The sequence below is a fragment of the Rana temporaria genome, chromosome 1 (assembly GCF_905171775.1).
Source record: "Rana temporaria chromosome 1, aRanTem1.1, whole genome shotgun sequence".
NCBI lineage: Eukaryota > Metazoa > Chordata > Amphibia > Anura > Ranidae > Rana > Rana temporaria.
Window position 1 is genome coordinate 207,722,341 of NC_053489.1, and position 21,467 is coordinate 207,743,807.

The window sequence follows — 21,467 nt, forward strand, 5'->3', positions numbered from 1 at the left end:
TGAGTTAAGTTAATGCCAAAGAGCTCGATTGTGGTCTCATCTGACCACAACACTTTAACCCAGTTCTCCTCTGAATCATGCAGATTTTCATTAGCAAACTTCAGATGACCTGTACATGTGCGTTATTGAGCATTGGGACCTTGCGGCCGCTGCAGGATTTCAGTCCTTCACGGCGTAGTGTGTTACCAATTGATTTCTTGATGCCTATGGTCCCAGCTGCCTTGAGATCATTGGCAAGATTCTCCCATGTAGTTCTGGGCCGATTCCTCACAATTCTCATGATCATTGGTACTCCACCAGGTGAGATCTTGCATGGAGACCCAGACCGAGGGAGATTGACAATTATTTTGTGTTTTTTCCATTTGCGAATATTTGCACCAACTGTTGTCACCCTCTCACCAAGCTACTTAGCAATGGTCTTGTAGCCCATGTCAGCCTTGTGTAGGTCTTCAATCTTGTCCCCGACATCCTTGGACAGCTCTTTGGTCTTGGCCATGGTGGAAAGATTGGAATCCGATTGATTGCTTCTGTTAACAGGTGTCTTTTATACAGGTAATAAGCTGAGATTAGGAGCACTCGTTTTAAGGTGAACTTATACAGGGACCCCCTCCTCGCTCCGCCCAGTGCCGCTGACCTGGATTGTGGCAATCTCCCGCTCTAAGCCCTGGTATATCCGCATCAAGAGTCCACCCCCTCGGCATCTACGCTTCTTCTTCATAGCTGACAGGATGGGCTATGCGGCTGCTGATTGGCGTGTGACGGCGCTGACCAATTCGAATGCTCCGAAACGTTCCTCCTAGCGAGATACATTTTGGACATTCAGCCCAAGGGATTCCTAAGCCCCGGACTCCTGGCGCAGACATACCGGGGCTTAGAACAGGAGATTGCCGCAGTTCAGGTTAGTGGGCACCGGGGGGGGGGGGGGAGGGAGGTGTCCTGTGTAAGTTCACCTTACAGATTTTTCTGTAAAGGTCAACTTACCCTTTAAGGTCAAATGCTTATTTCACTCATTAAAATTCAAATCAATTTAAAACTTTTTTGAAATGCATTTTTATGGATATTTTTATTGTTCTTAAAATAAACCTACCATTAAAATTATATTCAGATCATTTGTCAGTGGGCAAACGCACAAAATCAGCAGGGGATCAAATATTTTTTTCCCCCCTCACTGTACATCTGTTATGGTGCAAGAAAGATTAAGCAGAAAAGTTGCATGAGGATTATGGGGACTGCAGGAAGAGATTAAGTGTTGAGGTTTAGATGGGGGTGGTGCTGACATTCATGTGCAGAAAATAGGATTTTTGTACTAATCACAAAATCCTTTTCTTGGCGTCCCCTAAGGGACACAGGTCCCACCTCTCTGTTTATGATCATGCTCTCGGTACAAAACTGAGGCATGCTGGTAGAAGGAGGGATTATCATGGGCTACAGTTTTTTAGTTTGCCCGTGTCTAATCTTCCTGTAGTTAAAAAAACACAAATATATTGCGCTTGGGTTAATAGAAATCCTAACATATAGCAGCTAGCACAGTATTGTTGGAGACAATAAACAGTAACAAGCGGCAATGATGCAGCGCTGTATTAAAGTCCGAGTTGACATTTAAAAGTTCATAAACATTCAAATGGATGTTCTTAAGCTGTGTAACAATGATAGATGGAAGCAGTTACCAACACCTGATCATACCAACTCCCACCCTAAGGTAATAACATATAAGCAGCAAGTATCAACTGATGGAAGTCTCAGCAATCCTCCACCAAGTTCTGATGCAGACAAGTGAAGGTCTTCAAATTTGCCTCTACATACACAAATTGCCAGAGGAGTGAATCTGCCTGGGTTTGGTTTGCTGGAGGTTCACAAACTCTGACCTTTTTGAAGTCTATGGTAGAATACCATTGCCCTGGTGAAAAGCTCCTATTGACACTGTGTGGGCTTTGGATGGAATATATCTCTGAACCGGCATCATTACCACTTAATCTTCCTGTAGGCTTCAGTATAACCTGAAGGTTAAAGTGGTCCTAAAGGCAAGACAATTTTTACCTAAATGCATTACCATCCCCCCACCCAGCCAAACACTTACCCGACTCTTTTGCAGCAGCACCGTTCTTTTTTCCTCTTCTCTTAAGACACAGAGGCAGCAGAGGGAGCCATTGGCTCCTGCTGCCAACAATCAAATTCTATGAGGAGAAAGCAGGGAACGAAAGGCCAAGCAGCACTGTGTGCGTCTATGGACGCACACGACGTGGTTCCAGAGCACGCCTGCATAAGTGCCCCCACAATACACAACTATTGGGGCACTCACAGAAGAGGAGTGGAGACTGCCAGAAGAGTAGGTAAGGGACTGTTCTGTGAAATGCTACTGGACAGAGCAGGTAGGTAAAATAGGTTCATTATCTATTATTTTTGCTCTCTCTCTTCCTTTCCCTCCCACCCTTTCTTTACTCTGAATAATAAAACATTTTTTTGGTGTGCACAGACCCAGGCTGCATTTATTACAGTTGACTTCTTTATTCCCTTATCCTTTTTGTTAGGCTACCTTACTCGATCCGGTTTCATACTCGACGTGTCATTCCGAGGATGTAATTAGTTACTGTTAGAAGCCAGGCTCTCTTCATGATAGATACCTTGTTAGTGTACCAGTGGTTGCAACTGTATGTACTACTCCAGACAACGTACTTATGTTTGGCTGCTACCACACTTTAATGGCCTTTTATTGACTGTCTTGTATATGACTGAAAAGCCTACTCTTAAAATTGTTTGATGTTTAAGTTTTATTGTAACCTATTGCACACCTTTAAATAAAAAATAAAATAAAAAAACCTTTACAACCATGTTAAAAATTTCTTGTGTTCTTCAACTGACACCAAGAAGAGGATTCTACTGCAAGTACAAAAATCCTATGTTTCTTTTTCATACATTGGGGAACACAGGAAGTACTGTGGAATGTTGACAAGTAGTCCAACTGAGGGATGGGCAACACAGGAAATCATAGCCATCAAGCCTAAAGAAACAACAAAAAACTGAAGACATCACAGAACACTGCATTGCAGAGGTCTGAATCGAAATTGGGCACATTGAACTGCCTTAAGGGAGGCTACTATAAACCCCAAGATTCTCATGCAGAAGCAGAATAAAATGGTATCTGGAAGGAAGCAGTCAGAGCAAGATCCAGATACTTCAATCGATGAATTTGCTTCAGTGACACTTTCTGAAGGTTCAGAATCAACCAAAACCATTGTGTAATCTGGACAGTCCGATATATTGTCCCGACAAAGCCCTCACTTTTTTTTCTCAACAGGATGTCTAACTATCCTACAATCGGTATGCAATGAGAGCACAAAAGAGCATACACTGGAACCAACACCTTGGTTAGCACTTCAGGTGCCGATGACAGGATGAATGGTAGGGCCATGAACTGGTAATGCAGTGGTCCTACAGCAATCCTCAGAAAGTGCTTGTGATCTGGAAAGATGGGGATATACAAGTAAGCATCTCGGATATCCACAGAAACCAGAACGTGTTCCTAATGAAGGGAGGCAATGATAAATCTGATGGATTCTACCTGGAAGTTGTTGACCCGAATGTAGAAAATCAAAACTTTATAGTTTAAGATTAGGAATACCCACTTTTCTGTTTTTGGGTAGTGAACAGGTTGGAGTAAAACCCCTAAAATTGTCCCACAAGAGGCATCAGAGCTACGACACCTTGGACTAGAAGGCCTTATAGAGCCCAATAAAGACCTGTCAGTATGTGAGTCCACACAGGAAGGTGTGAAAGTGGAAAGCAAGGAGGGGGCATGGAAATAAACTCAGGTTTGTGGGGGTTTAAGAGGATGAAGGCTTGTCCAAGGATTTGGCAGCCTTGGAATGCCACATTGTGTGTGGGTCAGGAGCCAAGATTGTGGGTTTGGACGTTAGAGTGGAGAAACAAAAAGGGATTTTTATCGACAGTCAGTTCCAATGGCAAAGCAGATGGGCAACACAAAGGCTCCGGGAAAAAGAAAGGCCTGAATGATCAACAAAACCTGGACAGCTGCTAGCAAGTGAGAGTCAATGAGGGTCAAATGGCCACAAGTGACCAGTCAATGTAGGCAGCAAGCAGGAACAGATCGGAGTTCCATGTCACTCTCTGCAACAAATGCAGCAGAATGGACATGCTTCCTTGACTCTATATGCCCTGAAGGAGTGTTGAACGCACACCACTACAATTAGAAGATGGTGCCAGTGCTCAATCCCACAACATTAACCCCTTCCAAGGCACAGCTGGCTGGGAAAGGGGAAACATGGCACCCAGCAAACTTGAGGAAGCAGCTGGTGCTTGGCCTTTAGAGGGGCCAGAGTGGCATTGGAAAACACAGTGGTGTCGGTAAAAGCAAACGGTGCCCCATCATTGGTTTTGGTGGAGGGAATGGTGTCTCATTGTTGGTATCGGTGGAGGAAATGGTGTCCCGTCATTGGTATCGGTGGAGGAAATGGTGTCCCGTCATTGGTATCGGTGGAGGAAATGGTGTCCCGTCATTGGCGCCTGTGGGAGGAATGGTGCCCCGTCATTGGTGCCTGTGGGAGGAATGGTGCCCCGTTCTGGATATCACTGGCTTAGACTTTATAACAGCAGGGCTGAAAAGATATGTACATCCTCCTAGCATGCTAGCAAAAAAAACCCGAAAAACTAAGGCATGCTGGTAGTAGGAGGTGGTTATCCTGAGCTAACCTACAATTTTTTTATTTTCCCAAATTCTATCATTCAGTAAGCAAAAGTATAATCCAAAATGTTAGACTCTCTAACTAACTTTATGATATACCATTCTCAAGTTGATTCATAGTTAAAAATATTTACATTTCAAATCTTCCTACTTGCTTTACCCCTCTTTTATAATTTCAATGAAGAATTCAAAATGACCCGTTATTAATGAAAACTGAACATCAAGCTATGTCTGCTATGATAATCTCAGCCATGCCAACACACCATGTTTCTTTTAAGTGAAATATGTGAGCGCAAAGACTGCCAGATGAACACAGGTTATCAGCACTGAATTAGCTTGAGTGAACATTCTTACAACTCTGCTTCAATCAATCTTGCATGCTTTGCCATTATCCACCTTTATCTCCAACCCTGACATATAAGCAGTCTTGGAAGGTATAAAAATTTGCTGATATAGGTCCTTCAAAAGCATACAGCTACAGCCTGATATTTAATTTATCTATATTTGCCATAATCAAGAATTTACCCTTTTACCTGCCGCAGGGCAACATATGCCTTTTATATTCATTACCAGCATATAAAAATAATTTGTTTATCACAAAGGTCATTACCACCCTGTGCTTTAAAGCATAACTATAGCAGATTTAAATATACACACACATATATGCACTGTATGCAACATCATATTCACAAATCATGCATACTTGCAGAACACAAATGTACATACAGTATAGGGATGATGGCATTTATGGAACAAAACATTTAAGGATTCCTTGCAAGTAATTTCCCAAGCTTTGGAAAATACTCTTTAAAGTCTTGGCAAGCTAATCACATGCAACGGCACTTACACCAGCATTGTACGAAGTTTCAAGAAGTCGTTGTGTTCTGGATTCTCCACTTCTACAACACCCCAAGGGTACAACCGTCCACGGATCTTCTTCCCTTTCACCTCAATAAGCTGATTTGAGCCGATGACTGCAAAAGGGATACTGGCCTAAAGAAATACAGACATTTCCAGATCACTGTATGATCTATTCAACAGATATTAATAGAAAAGATCACCGGCTATAGTTTGTATGTACAAACATCGAGTCTCTTTCAGCACCATTATTTAAAGGGAAATCAAGGTCTCTGTAAAGCTTCCCATACAAGTTAGAACATACTACTCTGTTCAATCTCTGTAAAGTCTCTCCTTTAGATTTTTAGATGACCTATATAAGCTATTCAATTAAATGGTATCCAATCAAGCAGTCCCTTGCACTACATAGTTGTTGGTAGATCTAGAAAAGATTGTACCAACAAGTTGTAATGTTAGGTGAGGTTTATATTCACTATTTTGAATGCAGCAAATGTTACAGCTGGTTTGAATGCATTATCTCCAGTCAAAGGCTGAACATCACAAGAGGTATAAGTGGCCTAAAATCATCAATTAATGCCAACCTACAGTTGCTCTCAGCCAAGTCTTCCCACTCCCTTCTCCTCAGAAGTGATTTCACTGATAAGGAATTAACAAGGAGAAAAAGGAGGGGGGCACTGTATGCTTCAGGCTTTTCAGTACCATTAACAAATCTTCAAAACTGCAACTAGGCTATAGCTGGCCACACATGAGGTGGATGGAGAACATTGTATTCTAATAGCAGCACCTGTCTCTGACAGGGTACACTGGACAGTGCCTGCAGCCACTGATCGATGGAAGATTTTCCAAAATGTCCCTTCGATCGAGGTTGATTAAGCAAACGACTTCTGTCAAACTTGGAAGCCCACATACTGAACGCAATATGATCAGTGTGTGGCCAAATTAAATACACCAGCTCATAACCACAAGTCTTTATTTCTGTCGTTTATAAATATTGAGTGTTTACTTGTACTCTCTAAAAACCCAAGTGCATATGTACTGGAGCTGCACGATTAATCGTCAAAGAATCAGATTGCGATTCTTCCCCCCTTGCGATCTTAACCACTTAAGACCTGGACCAAAATGCAGGTAAAAGACCAGGCCCCTTTTTGCGATTCGGCACTGCGTCGCTTTAACAGACAATTGCGCGGTTGTGCGGCGTGGCTCCCAAACAAAATTGGCGTCCTTTTTTTCCCACAAATAGAGCTTTCTTTTGGTGGTATTTGATCACCTCTGCGGTTTTTATTTTTTGCGCTATAAACAAAAATAGAGCGACAATTTAAAAAAAAATTCTATATTTTTTACTTTTTGCTGTAATAAATATCCCCCAAAAACATACATATAAAAAAAAAATGTCCTCAGTTTAGGCCGATACATATTCTTCTACCTATTTTTGGTAAAAAAAAAAAACGCAATAAGCGTTTATCAATTGGTTTGCGCAAAATTTATAGCGTTTACAAAATAGGGGATAGTTTTATTGCATTTTTATTAATTTTTTTTTTTTTTACTACTAATGGCGGCGATCATCGTTTTTTTTTTCGTGACTGCGACATTATGGCGGACACTTCGGACAATTTTGACACATTTTTGGGACCATTGTCATTTTCACAGCAAAAAATGCATTTGAAATGCATTGTTTATTCTGAAAATGACAGTTGTAGTTTGGGAGTTAACCACAAGGGGGCGCTGAAGGGGTTATGTGTTCCCTGAAGTGTGTTTACAACTGTAGGGGGGTGTGGCTGTAGGTCTGACGTCATTGATTGTGTGTTCCCTAATATAGGGACGCACAATCGATGACAGCGCCACAGTGAAGAACGGGGAAGCCGTGTTTACACACGGCTCTCCCCGTTCTTCAGCTCCGGAGACCGATCGTGGGACTCTAGCGGCGATCGGGTCCACGAGTCCCGCGGCTGAGGTCACGGAGCTTCGGACCGGGTCGCGGGAGCGCGCCGCGGGCGCAAGCCCGCGACCCACCGCTGGGCGCAAGCCCGCGACCCACCGCTGGGCTTTATACAATCACGTACAGGTACGTGATTGTGCCCAGCGGTGCCATTCTGCCGACATATATCGGCGTTAGGCGGTCCTTAAGTGGTTAAAGCGGAGTTCCACACTAAAATGGAACTTCCGCTTTTTGGAATCCTCCCACCCTCCGGTGTCACATTTAGCACCTTTCAGGGGGGAGCAGGTATATTTGTAATCCAGGTATTTGCTCCCACTTCCGGGCATAGATCGCCGCAGTATCCACGGATATCTATGCCATGTCCATCCCCTCCTCCGTCCTGACCTCTGGGAGACACGCACGGACCAGTGAGCTTGTGCAGAGCGACTTGCGCATGCGCAGTAGGGAACCAGGAAGCTTCACTTCCTGATTCCCTTACTGAATATGGCGGCGCCTCCACCTGAGAGCAGAGGGACAGATTGGCTTTGGGTGCAGACATCGTGGGCATTCTGGACAGGTTAAGTGTCCATATTTTAAAAGTCAGCAGCTGCAGTATTTGTAGCTGCTGACTTTTGGCAGAACTCCGCTTTAACAATTAATTTTCCCTATTCTATGCAGAGTTCTCTGCTCACAGCTGACAGCGGTCTTAACAAAAAAAATACAGGCAGCCTGCTAAGTTTATGACAACATCACTTAGACAGAGATAAGGAGACACATTGTAACACTTAGTCCTTTTAGATCAAAGGAATTAAAGCGGGGGTTCACCCAAAAATAAATTTTTAACATTACATTCAGCCGAGTTGTCCTAATGACAATTGGCTGTTTTTCATGCCAGTGACATTTTTACAGTAATCAGTGGCTATTTTTTGCTCTGATCACTTTATAACTAAATGGTCCCAAAAAAGTTTCTGATCTGTCCGATGCAATGTCGGAGTCCCGCTAAAAATCGCTCATCACCAACATTACTAGTACAAAAAAAATACAAAATAATAATAAAAATTCCATAAATATATCCCCTATTTTGTAGATGCTATAACTTTTGTGCAAACCAATCAATATACACTTATTGCAATTTTTTTTACCAAAAATATGTAGAATACATATTGGCCTAAACTGATGAAGAAAACTTTTTTTGTTTGTTTTTGGGATATTAATTACAGCAAAAAGTTAAAAAATGTTTTTCTTTGTCGCTCTTTTTGTTTATATCGCAAAAAAACAAACAAAAAACCCTAAGGTGATAAAATACTACCAAAGGAAAGCACTGTTTGTGGGAAAGAAGGACGTCAATATTGTTTGAGTACAGCGTTGCACGACCGCGCCATTGTCAATTTAAATCATTGCAGTGCAGTATTGCAAAAAATGGCCTGGTCAAAAAGTGGGTAAATCCTTCCGGGGCTGAAAAGCATAACAGGTCAGAAAATAGGGGTAGAGCAGAGTATTCATTTTAGGAACCCTGTCTTGAAGAGCCAGTATTCTTTTACTGACAGAATGCATCATCCCTAAAACCAAAGTTTTTGAATTCTGATTTCTGAAAGCCTAAAGAGATATGGTGATGTCCAAAGAAAACAGATTGCGCGTCTTATTTTTAATATGAAACTTTATTGATGGGTATGACCAACAGACCCATTTCTCTTTCCTTGCTATATTTGAATGAACTAGATTGTGACTTTTCCAGATTTACTTACCTTCAGAACTCGAGTCTGCTCTTTAAACTCCTCATCTTCATCCGAGTCAGCATCAGGTAGTTGGTAGATTCGAATTCCATGTTCAGCAATCTCATCTAGGACCTATGAGCAAAATAATGACATAAGTTGCAATTAGGGATCCAAACGCCAACATTTTTTTAGGGCAATACCACAGACAATATACCAATACAGCCTGCAGCAGCAATCGCAGCTTCTTAGCTATATCAGTTCCTTATCTCTAGAGGGCATGGCGGCACTGGCACAATGCTTTGAAATCTCACAAAAGAAAAATTCTCAGAAGAGGAAGGTTTGCTTTGGGAACCGTTACTCTACCAGACTCTCAGAAAAAATGCTGTGAGGAAAGGATGGGATGGGGGGTTGCGTTAGTAGTCCAACCACTATTATATCCTCACAAGAGACACTGGAAGATGAAAAGCTAGAGAGTTTGAAGTTGAATTTACAGTTTCATATTTTGCCAAAACATCAAAAGAACTTGGGCGTAAACTCTGTACTTGGCTTAGTAACAGCATGGCTTCTGAAATCATTTTCCTCTCTCGGGACACTTGCCTTATACAAGTCCTCAACTGCCTTGTGATGTTACTGTATACAGCAGCACAGCTAACACTAACAATTATCAAGCACACTTTCTAGGGCTGCCTTTTTATCCAAGGAAATTTATAAAATTATGTTAAAGACAAACAACAACTTCTAACCCTGTCAGAAATGAACCCAGTTAAATAATACAACTCTACCTACGGACGTATGATGCCAGAGGACACTTGGGAAAATCTGATTTAAAATGGTACAAATGGACTTCATCCTTCCCAATGGTATTCACCATACTACAAAAGATGGCATACCCTAGATGTGCTTAAAGTGTACTCTAAATCTATTGTTCAGTATGTTTGGCAAAAATTGGCCAGTTCAGAAGTACCAGACACATTTTGGTCAGCGTGTGGCTGTCCCTGATCAACAGAAGTCAATCATTTATCTTCTGTCGAAAGAGAATGTTGGAAAAATGTTCTCGATCAGCAGTTCTAGCCGCTGATCAGTGTATTCTGACAGTAGCTGGTGGAATTCCTTCATCCACCATCTATGGGCATCTTTCTACCTACGATGAATAATTGTACAAGGCAAAGAAAATGTTAGGATGGGCAAATCAGTATGAAAAGTGAACAGCATTCTTTTTTGATTCACCAAAATATGTGCATGCAGTGAATAAAATTAATAAATGAATCACAATTACATGAATGGCAGAACTGTGCGATTCTCGACAGGTTGGACAGATTGTATTCAAATATACCCAACAATAAGCAAACCTAAGAATCCATTTTTTTTTCTGCAAAAATGTTCCCTCCATAGTTTCTGTTCCTTAGTTTTTAAACCTTTTTAAACCTCAATCCAAAAGTGCTAAAGAGAGAGAATCGTCAGGTGTACGATGACAGGGACAATGACAGCAATAAAAACCTGACAGAGCTTCTAACTATTCCACATTCAATCACAAATAAAATAAGTTCTACCTTTACACTTTAAAATTAATCATTAAAGACTGACCAGAAGGTTCAAGCAGCCTTCTAAATCCCTAGCTGGATAATGCCAGCTGCCTACAGGGTGTAACAGTTTCAGGCTGCTATAGAAATCCAGGCTCTGCTGCATGCTGTGTGCTTCTGGCATTCTTAACATGATCAGGAGTTGACCCCGTGGCCAGAGCTCAGTGGCTGTTAGACATAATGCTGGCCTGCCCATTGCGCTGTTTATCTCCTGCTGGTTAGGAGGCATTCGATTAAGTTACTCACGTGTTGTTGTAGTTACTGTTACTTTACCCAACAAACACAGCTCTCTGCTGAGCTGGATATTTGTAGATCAGGCTGGTTAGCGGCCTGTAGAGATCAGTTGAGGTCACCAATTACAGAAGTTACAAGAAGCTCTCATCAAAAAAATATATATATCTGAAACACAGGTTTACCTTTCCAATAAATCCATTTTCAGCAGTATATTTCATATTACCCACAATAGTTTCCCTATTTAGCAATTACCCTGGCTATACATAAAGAAAATAAAGAGATTTTTAATACAGCTTACCTGTAAAATCTTTTTCTTGGAGTACATCACGGGACACAGAGCGGCATTCATTACTATATGGGTTATATGGAGTACCTTCAGGTGTAGACACTGGCAATCTCAAACAGGAAATGCCCCTCCCTATATAACCCCCTCCCATAGGAGGAGTACCTCAGTTTTGTAGCAAGCAGTATGCCTCCCAAAATGGTCCTCAAAAAAGAGGGGTGGGAGCTCTGTGTCCCGTGATGTACTCCAAGAAAAAGATTTTACAGGTAAGCTGTATTAAAAATCTCTTTTTCTTTATCGTACATCACGGGACACAGAGCGGCATTCATTACTATATGGGATGTCCCAAAGCAATGCTTACAATGAGGGGAGGGAGAACATCTCCAAGACAAAAGGATTTAATTTAGAGATATACTCAAATCATAATAAATCCAACTTAGTTGAGAAAAATAATTTTAAATTTTAAATTTAACTCAAAAAAGAGGAGCCCCCGGAATCCGAGGGTCTCAAACTGCAGCCTGCAGCACTGCCTGCCCGAAGGCAGTATCAGTATTCCTTCTTACGTCCAACTTGTAGAATTTTGTAAACGTGTGGACAGAAGACCAGGTTGCCGCCTTGCAAACTTGAGCCATAGAGATCTGGTGGTGTGCTGCCCAGGAGGCGCCCATGGCTCTAGTAGAATGAGCCTTTAATGATACTGGAGGAGGCAACCCTTTCAAGCCGTAGGCCTGAGTGATTAATTGCTTAATCCACCTAGAAATGGTGGACTTTGCAGCTGCCTGCCCCTTCTTGGGCCCATCCGGTAGAATGAACAGCACATCTGTTTTCCGGATCTTCTTTGTAGCTTTAAGATAGGCCTTCATGGCCCTGACAATATCCAAGGTATGCAGCAACCCTTCCTTTCTGGAAGTAGGTTTAGGGAAGAAGGATGGTAATACCAAATCCTGGTTCAAATGAAAACTGGATATGACCTTCGGTAGGAAGGAAGGATGAGGGCGGAGAACGACCCTGTCCTTATGAAAAACAAGATATGGTTCCTTACAGGATAAGGCCGCTAGCTCCGAAACTCTTCTTGCGGAAACTATGGCAACCAAAAATACTAACTTCCTTGTCAGTAGAACCAAAGGAATTTCAGCCAACGGCTCAAACGGTTGTTTCTGTAAACTTGACAGAACAAGATTTAAATCCCACGGACAAAGCGGGGATTTAACTGGAGGTCTAATACGTAAGACCCCTTGAAGGAAGGTCTTAACCAGCGAGTGGGTGGCCAGCGGCCGCTGAAACCACACTGACAGAGCAGAAATCTGTCCTTTGATTGTGCTTAATGCCAATCCTTTATCCACTCCTAGCTGGAGAAAACTTAATACTCTATCGATGGTAAATTTGCGAGAAAGCCATCGCTTGGACTCACACCAGCCTACATAGGCCTTCCAGACCCTGTAATAAATCACCCTAGAGACCGGTTTCCTGGCTCTGATTAGGGTAGAGACTACTTTCTGAGACAGACCTCTACCCCTGAGAATCAGGGATTCAGCTTCCAGGCCGTCAAATTTAGATGCCGTAAGGCAGGGTGGAGGATCGGACCTTGCGATAGCAGGTCTGGCCGTAGAGGAAGAGTCCAAGGGTCTCCCACTACCATCTTTAGGATGAGTGAGTACCATGCCCTTCTGGGCCATGCTGGAGCTACCAGGATGACTGGTATGTGTTCCACCCGGATCCTGCGCAGCAGGCGGGGTAGTAACTGGAGCGGGGGAAACGCATAAAGAAGTTTGAACTGATGCCAAGGGCAAACCAACGCATCGGTTCCGCAGGCCATCGGATCCCTTGAGCGGGATATGAACCTGTCTAGTTTCTTGTTGAGTCTCGATGCCATGATATCCACGTCCGGCACTCCCCATCTTTGGCAGAGTGCTTGAAAGACTTGTGGATGCAGAGACCATTCCCCCGGCCATAGAGTCTGGCGGCTTAAGAAGTCCGCCTGAAAGTTGTCCACTCCTGGAATGAATATTGCCGATATGCAGGGCACATGCGCCTCTGCCCATAGGAGAATCAAGCTCACCTCTCTCTGAGCGGCTTGACTCCTGGTTCCCCCTTGGTGATTTATGTATGCCACGACCGTGGCATTGTCTGATTGAATTCTCACCGGGAACCCCTGCAATTTTGACGTCCAAGCCCTGAGGGCTAGTCGAGCAGCTCTGAGCTCCAAGATGTTGATGGGCAACTGCTTCTCTGGCTTTGCCCAAGTACCTTGGCGAGTGCAACCATCCAAAATTGCTCCCCAGCCCGTCAGGCTGGCGTCTGTGGTCACTATCTTCCAAGCCACTGGGCTGAAAGACTTCCCCTTCAGTAGATTCTGAGGGTCTAACCACCAACACAGACTTTGTCGGACTCTTGATAAGAGCGGCAACGGGATATCCAAGGCCTGTGGCCTTCTGCTCCATGCTGACAGGATGGCTGCCTGTAGGATGCGAGTGTGGCTCTGGGCGTATGGTACCGCCTCGAACGTGGCCACCATCTTGCCTAGTAACCTCATACATAGGCGAATAGTCGGTTCTTTCTTGCTTAGAACCAGTAGGATTAATTCCTTGATGGCTTTTACCTTCCTCAGAGGTAGGAACACTCCTTGTTGTTCTGTGTCTAATCTCATGCCGAGATATTCCAACTGCCTTGTGGGCTGGAAAGCTGACTTTTCTCGATTTAGGACCCAGCCGAACCTCTCGAGGTATTGGACCGTGAGGGCCACTGCTCGCTCCAAGCCGGGAGACGAGTGGTCTATGACTAGGAGGTCGTCCAGGTATGCTAGGATCGTGACCCCTTGGATCCTTAGCTTGGCTAGGATCGGAGCTAGGACCTTTGTGAACACCCGGGGGGCCGTAGCCAACCCGAAGGGAAGCGCCACGAATTGGAAGTGACGCGAAGCCACCATGAAGCGTAGATATCTTTGATGTGGCTGATAAATTGGAACATGAAGGTAGGCATCCTTTATGTCTATGGACGCCATGAAGTCGTCCTTCTGGAGTGTGGCAGCTGCTGACCGCACGGATTCCATCCGAAATGAGCGGATCTTTAGATATGCATTTACCATTTTTAGGTCCAAAATTGGCCTGACATCTCCATTGGATTTTGGGATGATGAATAGGTTGGAGTAGAAACCCAGCCCCTGTTCCAGGACTGGCCGGAATCCGAGGCGGATCGTTTGGAATCCTCGACTCCTGGAAATGAGGAGGAGGAAACCTTAGGAAATCTAATTTGTAGCCTGTGGCCACGGAAGACCGTACCCACTCGTCGGGAATGCTGGCTTCCCAAATCTCTGAAAAGAGTCGCAGCCTTCCCCCCACCTTCGTGGGTGGGGGCGCCCCTTCATAAGGTTGGCTTGGGGGCTGGTTTTGCTGGTTTGCGAAACCACTGCCTTTTGCCTCTAACAGCCTGTCCTTGTGATTTGCTGTTGAAGCCGAAGTTTGCTTTTGCAGGAGGCCGTCGATACTGCTTGGCATTAGAGGGCCCCTGCCCAGGGGAATACTGTCGTTTAAACGCAGGCCCCTGAACCTTCTTCTTAGTTGGCAAGAGAGTACTCTTGCCGTTTGAAATGGTCTGAATGTATTTATCTAGGTCTTCTCCGAAGAGTCGTCCTCCATGGAAGGGGAACCCTATCAGGAGCTTCTTGCATGGGGGCTCAGCCTCCCAGCCTTTTAACCATAAGAGTCTTCTCATATGGATAAGGGATAACGATAAACGTGACGCTTGCTGGATAGAATCCTTGATTGCGTCTACCATAAAACATATGGCCTTAGGGACATCCGAAAATTCTTCTGCCTGCTGGGCAGGAATAAGTTTAAGCATCTGCTTAAATTGATCCGATAATGCTTGAGCGACCCCAATCGCAGCCACAGCTGGCTGTACTACTGCCCCTGCAGTAGTGAAGGAGTTCTTAAGTAGTGCTTCCAAGCGCTTATCAACTGGATCCTTGAACACCTGTATGTTTTCTACAGGGCATGTTAACGATTTGTTAACACATGAGATGGCTGCGTCCACTGCAGGAGTAGCCCATCTTTTGGAAAATTTTTCTTCCATAGGATATAGGACAGAGAACTTCTTAGGTGGTAAGAAGATCTTATCTGGCTTGTTCCAATCTTGGAACAAAACTCCCTCTAATAGAGGATGGATCGGAAACACAGCATTGCTTTGAGGCGCCCTCAGTGAGCCCAAAGCTGAAACCGTCGATACCTGGAGATCTGGTACTGGCAAGTTGAATGCCCTATGGACCAAGTCCGACAATCCTTGAATCCACCAGCTCTCCCTCAGGGAGACTGCCCCAGACTCCTCTGTATCCGGATCTTCGATCCCTGAACCTACTTGGTCCTTGTCCAAGAGGTCGTCCAATTCCCCTGAGGAAAGGACCGCGCTCGGGCGACGGAGATCTATTCCGCTTACTGCCCCGCATAGCTGCGGCTATCATTTTACCCATGCTTTTCTGCATCTCTTTTAAAGAGGTGAGTAATACCTCCTCCGTGACCATCTTAGGGTTGGACTGACCCGCGTCAGCTCCAGCCCCAGATCCCGATGGCCCCAAGGCTCCCTGTGGGGAAAGCAGCGGCATAGCTTTGTCCGAGACCTCAGACTCTCTGGGGGAATCCCCACCTCTTGTACCCTTGTTTTTTGATGCCATGGTACAATACCGAGGTACACCTGCTACTTATTGGTACCTGGGACTTATAAATAGTTAAATGCCCAAACACCTGTTTGGGGGATAAAAAATGCTTCCTCTCCCCTAGATGACACTTTTTTTTTTTTTTCAAATCTAGGAAAGAAAAAACATTCTGTCCCCCTGAGTAGTATTGCAAGAAAAACTATGAGATGGAAAAGAAACAGCCTATTCCTAGGCTTGAAAACAGTCTTTCTGAAGACTGCAATATTCTTTCTGGCCACTGTGTGTCCTCGGCGCCCCGTGCTTGCCGTTCTGGTCTTTCCTCCTCAGTTCCAAAGTATTGAATGAGCTATATGGAACAAACAAGGAAGGGCCGCCCCTTCCTTAAGCCACTGACCCGCCCTTCCCCCCCAGCAATCTCAAACAGGAAATGCCCCTCCCGACAGGGGGGGGGTGGGGTTGGGAGGAAGGGACCTCTCTGCTCCAGCAAACTGCAGCCTGCAGCCTGGAACCATGAGGAGGTCAGCGTTTTGCCTGCTTTGCAGGCCGTGAGGAGGAAGACTGAATGGAGCATCGCCTGGAGGCTTGCAGGTAAGCACAGCTCTCTGACACACACATATACTTTTATATCACACAGGCCCCACTCAATGCTTTTCCAACACTACAAGGGAGGTCACATCTTATGGGGAATAATACATATAGAGCCATCCTATCTTTATGATATGTGACTAGTTTGCCAGATGCAGCGCATAACTTTAGGCATGTCCCCTGTGACCCCCCAGAAAAAACCTGCTAAGAACCAAGTTCCGCAAGTTTTCCCCTCACTTACCTGCTCCATGCCGCAGGACTTTGCCAAGCAAGAGGCCCAATCTTCCCCCATCTCGGTGGGGATGTCTAGACCTTCAGGCCCTGGGTTCCTATGAAGGATCCACTGTCCTGGGCCCATATAGCACTCTGGCAACAGAAACATTAGGCACCCAAAGGTTTCTAAGTTCTGGGCCCAGGGTCCAGCTCTCTAAAAAGAAAAGCATTATGGGCTATACCCCAAGGGTTTGGGGTCCGGTTACTGACCACTTTAGCGCTGAGGCTTTTTTGGACAGAACCGGTTAGCTCACCTAATCCCAAGGATGTGGAGGCAAGCTAAACCATGACTAACACCTAAGACACTGGCGGAAAAAACTGAGGTACTCCTCCTATGGGAGGGGGTTATATAGGGAGGGGCATTTCCTGTTTGAGATTGCCAGTGTCTACACCTGAAGGTACTCCATATAACCCATATAGTAATGAATGCCGCTCTGTGTCCCGTGATGTACGATAAAGAAAGACCATTTATTAGCATGAGGGCCTGCTGAAGATGCTCTTTTTATATCATGCATTCACTGTCCTGTACAGGGTGCGGCACAGGGCAGGGGGAGCCACAGGATGCTATCAGTCAAACTCCTGTGAGGAGGGAATAGAGGCATGGTTTATCGGCGTTGTGTGCGTATATGAACACACACAGCCCAGATTGGGAGTTCCCCCTCAACACACAGCTAGCTGAGGGGGCTCCCAGAGGAATGCATGAAGGCCAAGGAACACACCAGACAGGTCAGAAATAAAGTTGTAGACAAGTTTAAAGCAAGATTAGGCTATCAAAAAATATCCCAAGCTTTAAACATCTCAATGAGCACTGTTCAATCCATCATCTGAAAATGGAAAGAGTATGGCACAACTGCAAACCTACTAAGACATGGCCGTCAACTTAAAAACAGCCAGACCAGGAAAGGAGAGCATTAATCAGAGAAGCAGCCAAGAGACCCATGGTAACTCTGGAGGAGCTGCAGAGATCAACAGCTCAGGTGGGAGAACCTGTCCACAGGACAACTATTAATCATGCACTCCACAAATCTGGCCTATGGAAGAGTGCCAAGAAAAAAAGCCACTGTTGAAAGAAAACCATAAGAAGTCCAGTTTGCGAGAAGCCATGTGGGGGACAAGCCTCGTACACACAATGCAATTGTTGTCAGGGAATTGTCTGCTGACAGACTGCTGTCCTAAAATCTTACCGTTAGTGCGCTCATTTTGACAATTGGCCAACAAATGTTGGATGACATCCTAGTATGTTTTTGGCAGACAATGGTTTGTTGTCAGATTTTCTGATGGTCAGTACACAAATCTGTCGCACAAAAGTCGAAAGTACAAACACGCATGCTTGGAATCAATACTCAAACACGAAATTAGCAGAAGGGGCCCAAAGGGTGTCGCCCAAGAGCTAAAATTCCTCGTAGCACATCACTATGTTTGTGTTTGTTGCACAACAATTGTGTACCGTTAGTATGCAAGACAAGATCCTGGCACATGTCCTTAAGACAAAAATCAGACGCTCGGTTGGCCAACAATTGGATCGTGTACGAGACTTAAAGGGGTGGTTCACCCTAAAAACTACTTTTTTTTATTACAATGGCCCCCCACATTACAATACGATTAAGGCTATTATTTTTTTGAAGCTGTACATACCTTTGTACAGCATATTCACCCGTTGCGAGTCCCGCGGGAGTGGGCGTTCCTCACATGTCTGTGATTGACATTTTGACCAAAAACGAGCTCCCCCCCGTCGAGTAAGCTGCGTCACGGTTGGCAAAGAGGAGCCGAACGGCGAGTCGGCGCTATACTGCGCATGCGCATCGCCGTTCGGCTCCTTTCGCGACGGGGGGGGAGCTCGTTTTTGGTCAAAATGTCAATCACAGACATGTGAGGAACGCCCACTCCCGCGGGACTCGCAACGGGTGAATATGCTGTACAAAGGTATGTAGAGCTTCAAAAAAATAATAATAGCCTTAATCGTATTGTAATGTGGGGGGCCATTGTAATAAAAAAAAAAGTAGTTTTTAGGGTGAACCACCCCTTTAAGACTGGGGTGGAGGTTCACCTTCCAGTAGGACAACGACCCTAAACATACAGCCAGAGCTACAACGGAATGGTTTAAATCCAAGCATATTCATGTGTTAGAATGGTCCAGTCAATATCCAGACCTAAATCCAATTGAGAATCTGTGACTGCTAACAGATGCTCTCCATCCAATCTGACAGAGCTTGAGATATTTTACAAGAAAGAATGCACAAAAATGTTACTTTCTAGATGTGCAAAGCTGGTAGAGACATAGCCAAAAAGACTTCCAGCTGTAATTTCAGCGAAAGGTGGTTCTACAAAGTATTGACACACCACACTTTTAAGATATTTATTTGTAAAAAAAAAAAAAAAAAATATATATATATATTGAAACCACTTATTATTTTCCTTTCACTTCACAATTATGTGCCGCTTTTTGTTGGTCTATTATATAAGATCACAATAAAATACATTTAAGTTTTTTGGTTGTAACATGGACAAAATGTGGGAAATTTCAAGGAGTATCAATACTTTTTCAAGACACCGTGTATACACACACCCCCACCCCTGTCCCTGCTTTAAAACAAAATGCAGCTTTTTCTTCAAGTTCATGCAGTAGAAGGAGGAACAGTCATAAATACAAGTGTGCTGAAGATTAAAACAAACACATGTAGTGTTAATGTGACATAGATGTGATATGACCAACATAAAAACAATTATGTCAATTAAAATATTAATAAAGTGCTCATGTGCATCCAAGTGCTTTGTAACACAGAGAATTTCCCCTGATGAAGATACGATTACCCTGCATCGAACACGTGTAGGGGATAGACGATACGACAGCCAGTTTACCTGCTTAGGAGGAAACATACACCATTCCAAAACCAGCTGCTGTAATATTTCATGCCATACACAGAATGGTGAACTGACGCACCTGGTACATGTGAGCACACCACTGGGGGGTTGTTCTGATTTGTTTAATAAAACGTTTAAAGCGATATCACACTATCAAGGTTTTTTTTATTCCCCATTATTCCCGAGATACTGCGTGGGAAGCCCAGGATACTGTCTGTTACCATATAGAACCCAGGGGTGGTTCACAAGCATGTACTGATTGAGCATAATCGCTAAGTCGCACGCTCCAAGGTGAGCATTTAATACCTAGGGGGTCACTGGAATGAGAGCACCAATGCATGACCTGCAACACCTGTCAATCATTTTCAGACACATGGATTTATAAGCATGTCAGCAGTGCCATTACTGCATACCACGCATATGCACTTTTTTTTTTTTTTTAACGGGACTGTCACAGCATTGTTTTTATAAAAAGACTTGTTTTTGCACAATAGCATTTTTGCTATTTAAAGTGGGACTAGTATTGTTCCCTATATACCACCGGACACTTATATCCGTGTTACAAAGCACTTGGATGCACATGAGCACTCTATTACTGTTTTAATTGACATAATTATGTTTTTTATTTTGGTCATATCACATCTATGTCACATTAACACTACATGTGTTTGTTTTAATCTTTAGCACGCATTTATTGTGCAATATTCCAAAGCGCAGCGTATAATTTACTATTTTTGTCTATGTGCACAAGCTTGTGAGACGTGTGTAACGCTTGCAGGTGGTTAGTAAAATCTATTAGGCTTTGAGTTGATTGAGGCTCGCAGGAATTCTAAACACCCCGCTCCTATACCGCTCCAAAGATGCTGCTTGCTGGAGATTCTTTTTCCTCCCGCCAGCGCATCGCCTCAGTGTGAAAGCTCTCGGGCTTTCACATTGAGAATGCTGGGGCAGGATTATTTCAGGCGTTATTTATGCACTATTGTTAGCGCTAAAACGCCTGAAATCCGCCTCAGTGTGAAAGGGGCCTTATAGTTATCTCTCAGCGCTGATCAATGTTGATAAACATTTCCCAGCTTCTTTTTTTGACAGCTGTGAGAAGAGAGCAGCTCTGCACTTGTTACATAGAATTGTGGAAATGCCGGATTCGTGAGGGTGCTTGAATCAAGATCGCAAGTTTTTAAGCGATTAATCGCACAGCTCTAATACACACACTGTTGGGGAAAATGGTCGCGCACTGATCTTTGAATTCTGTAGCAGGCTTAATTAGTGTAGTGTACTGGGCTTACAATATGTGGTAATTTTAAATAGAAACAAACAATACTTCGAACAAAATAAAAAAATGGCAAAGCAAGGTGTTACTGATGTTTTTCTCAGAGAACTTGTCTTAAAATTCATAACATTTTATACTGAGAAAATGCCAACCACCACACATGAATAATTGGAGGGGTGTCACAAAATAAAAGTCAGTGTAACCTTTCAAGGTTGAACACTGTGTACAGTTTGTCATCATCATAAAATATGAACATTGAATAAAATTCTAGCAACACATGGGATCATGATGTTCTGTAACCTAAACTCCCCTATTTTTAACATGAACATCAAAAGTTACAATCTAGGTCCGGACAGCCTTACTCTCCTGCCATCAAACGAGGTTTGAAACTTTTTGATGATAAACAGGCAGGCGGGGGGCGGGGGGGGGGGCTGTTGGTTAATTAGCAATGCAGGATTACAATGCTTAGCTTAACTGTGTAAATCAGCTGAGATGCCACATAAATACCTTATATTTAACTGCTCGGTTCCCAGCTACTAGCGCGG

At 43.9% G+C, this 21,467-nt stretch overlaps 1 protein-coding gene across 1 annotated transcript in view; it reads right to left on the reverse strand.

Moving 5' to 3' along the window:
• The window catches only part of LOC120936099 (septin-2), a 130,033-nt gene that overhangs the window by 38,435 nt on the left and 70,131 nt on the right, over positions 1-21,467 (reverse strand). Inside the window, exons 8-9 of the mRNA XM_040348219.1 lie at positions 9,218-9,319; positions 5,547-5,692 (exon numbers count right to left, since the gene is read on the reverse strand). Coding sequence (XP_040204153.1) covers positions 5,547-5,692; positions 9,218-9,319 — 248 coding nt within the window. The remainder of the gene's footprint in view (positions 1-5,546; positions 5,693-9,217; positions 9,320-21,467) is intronic.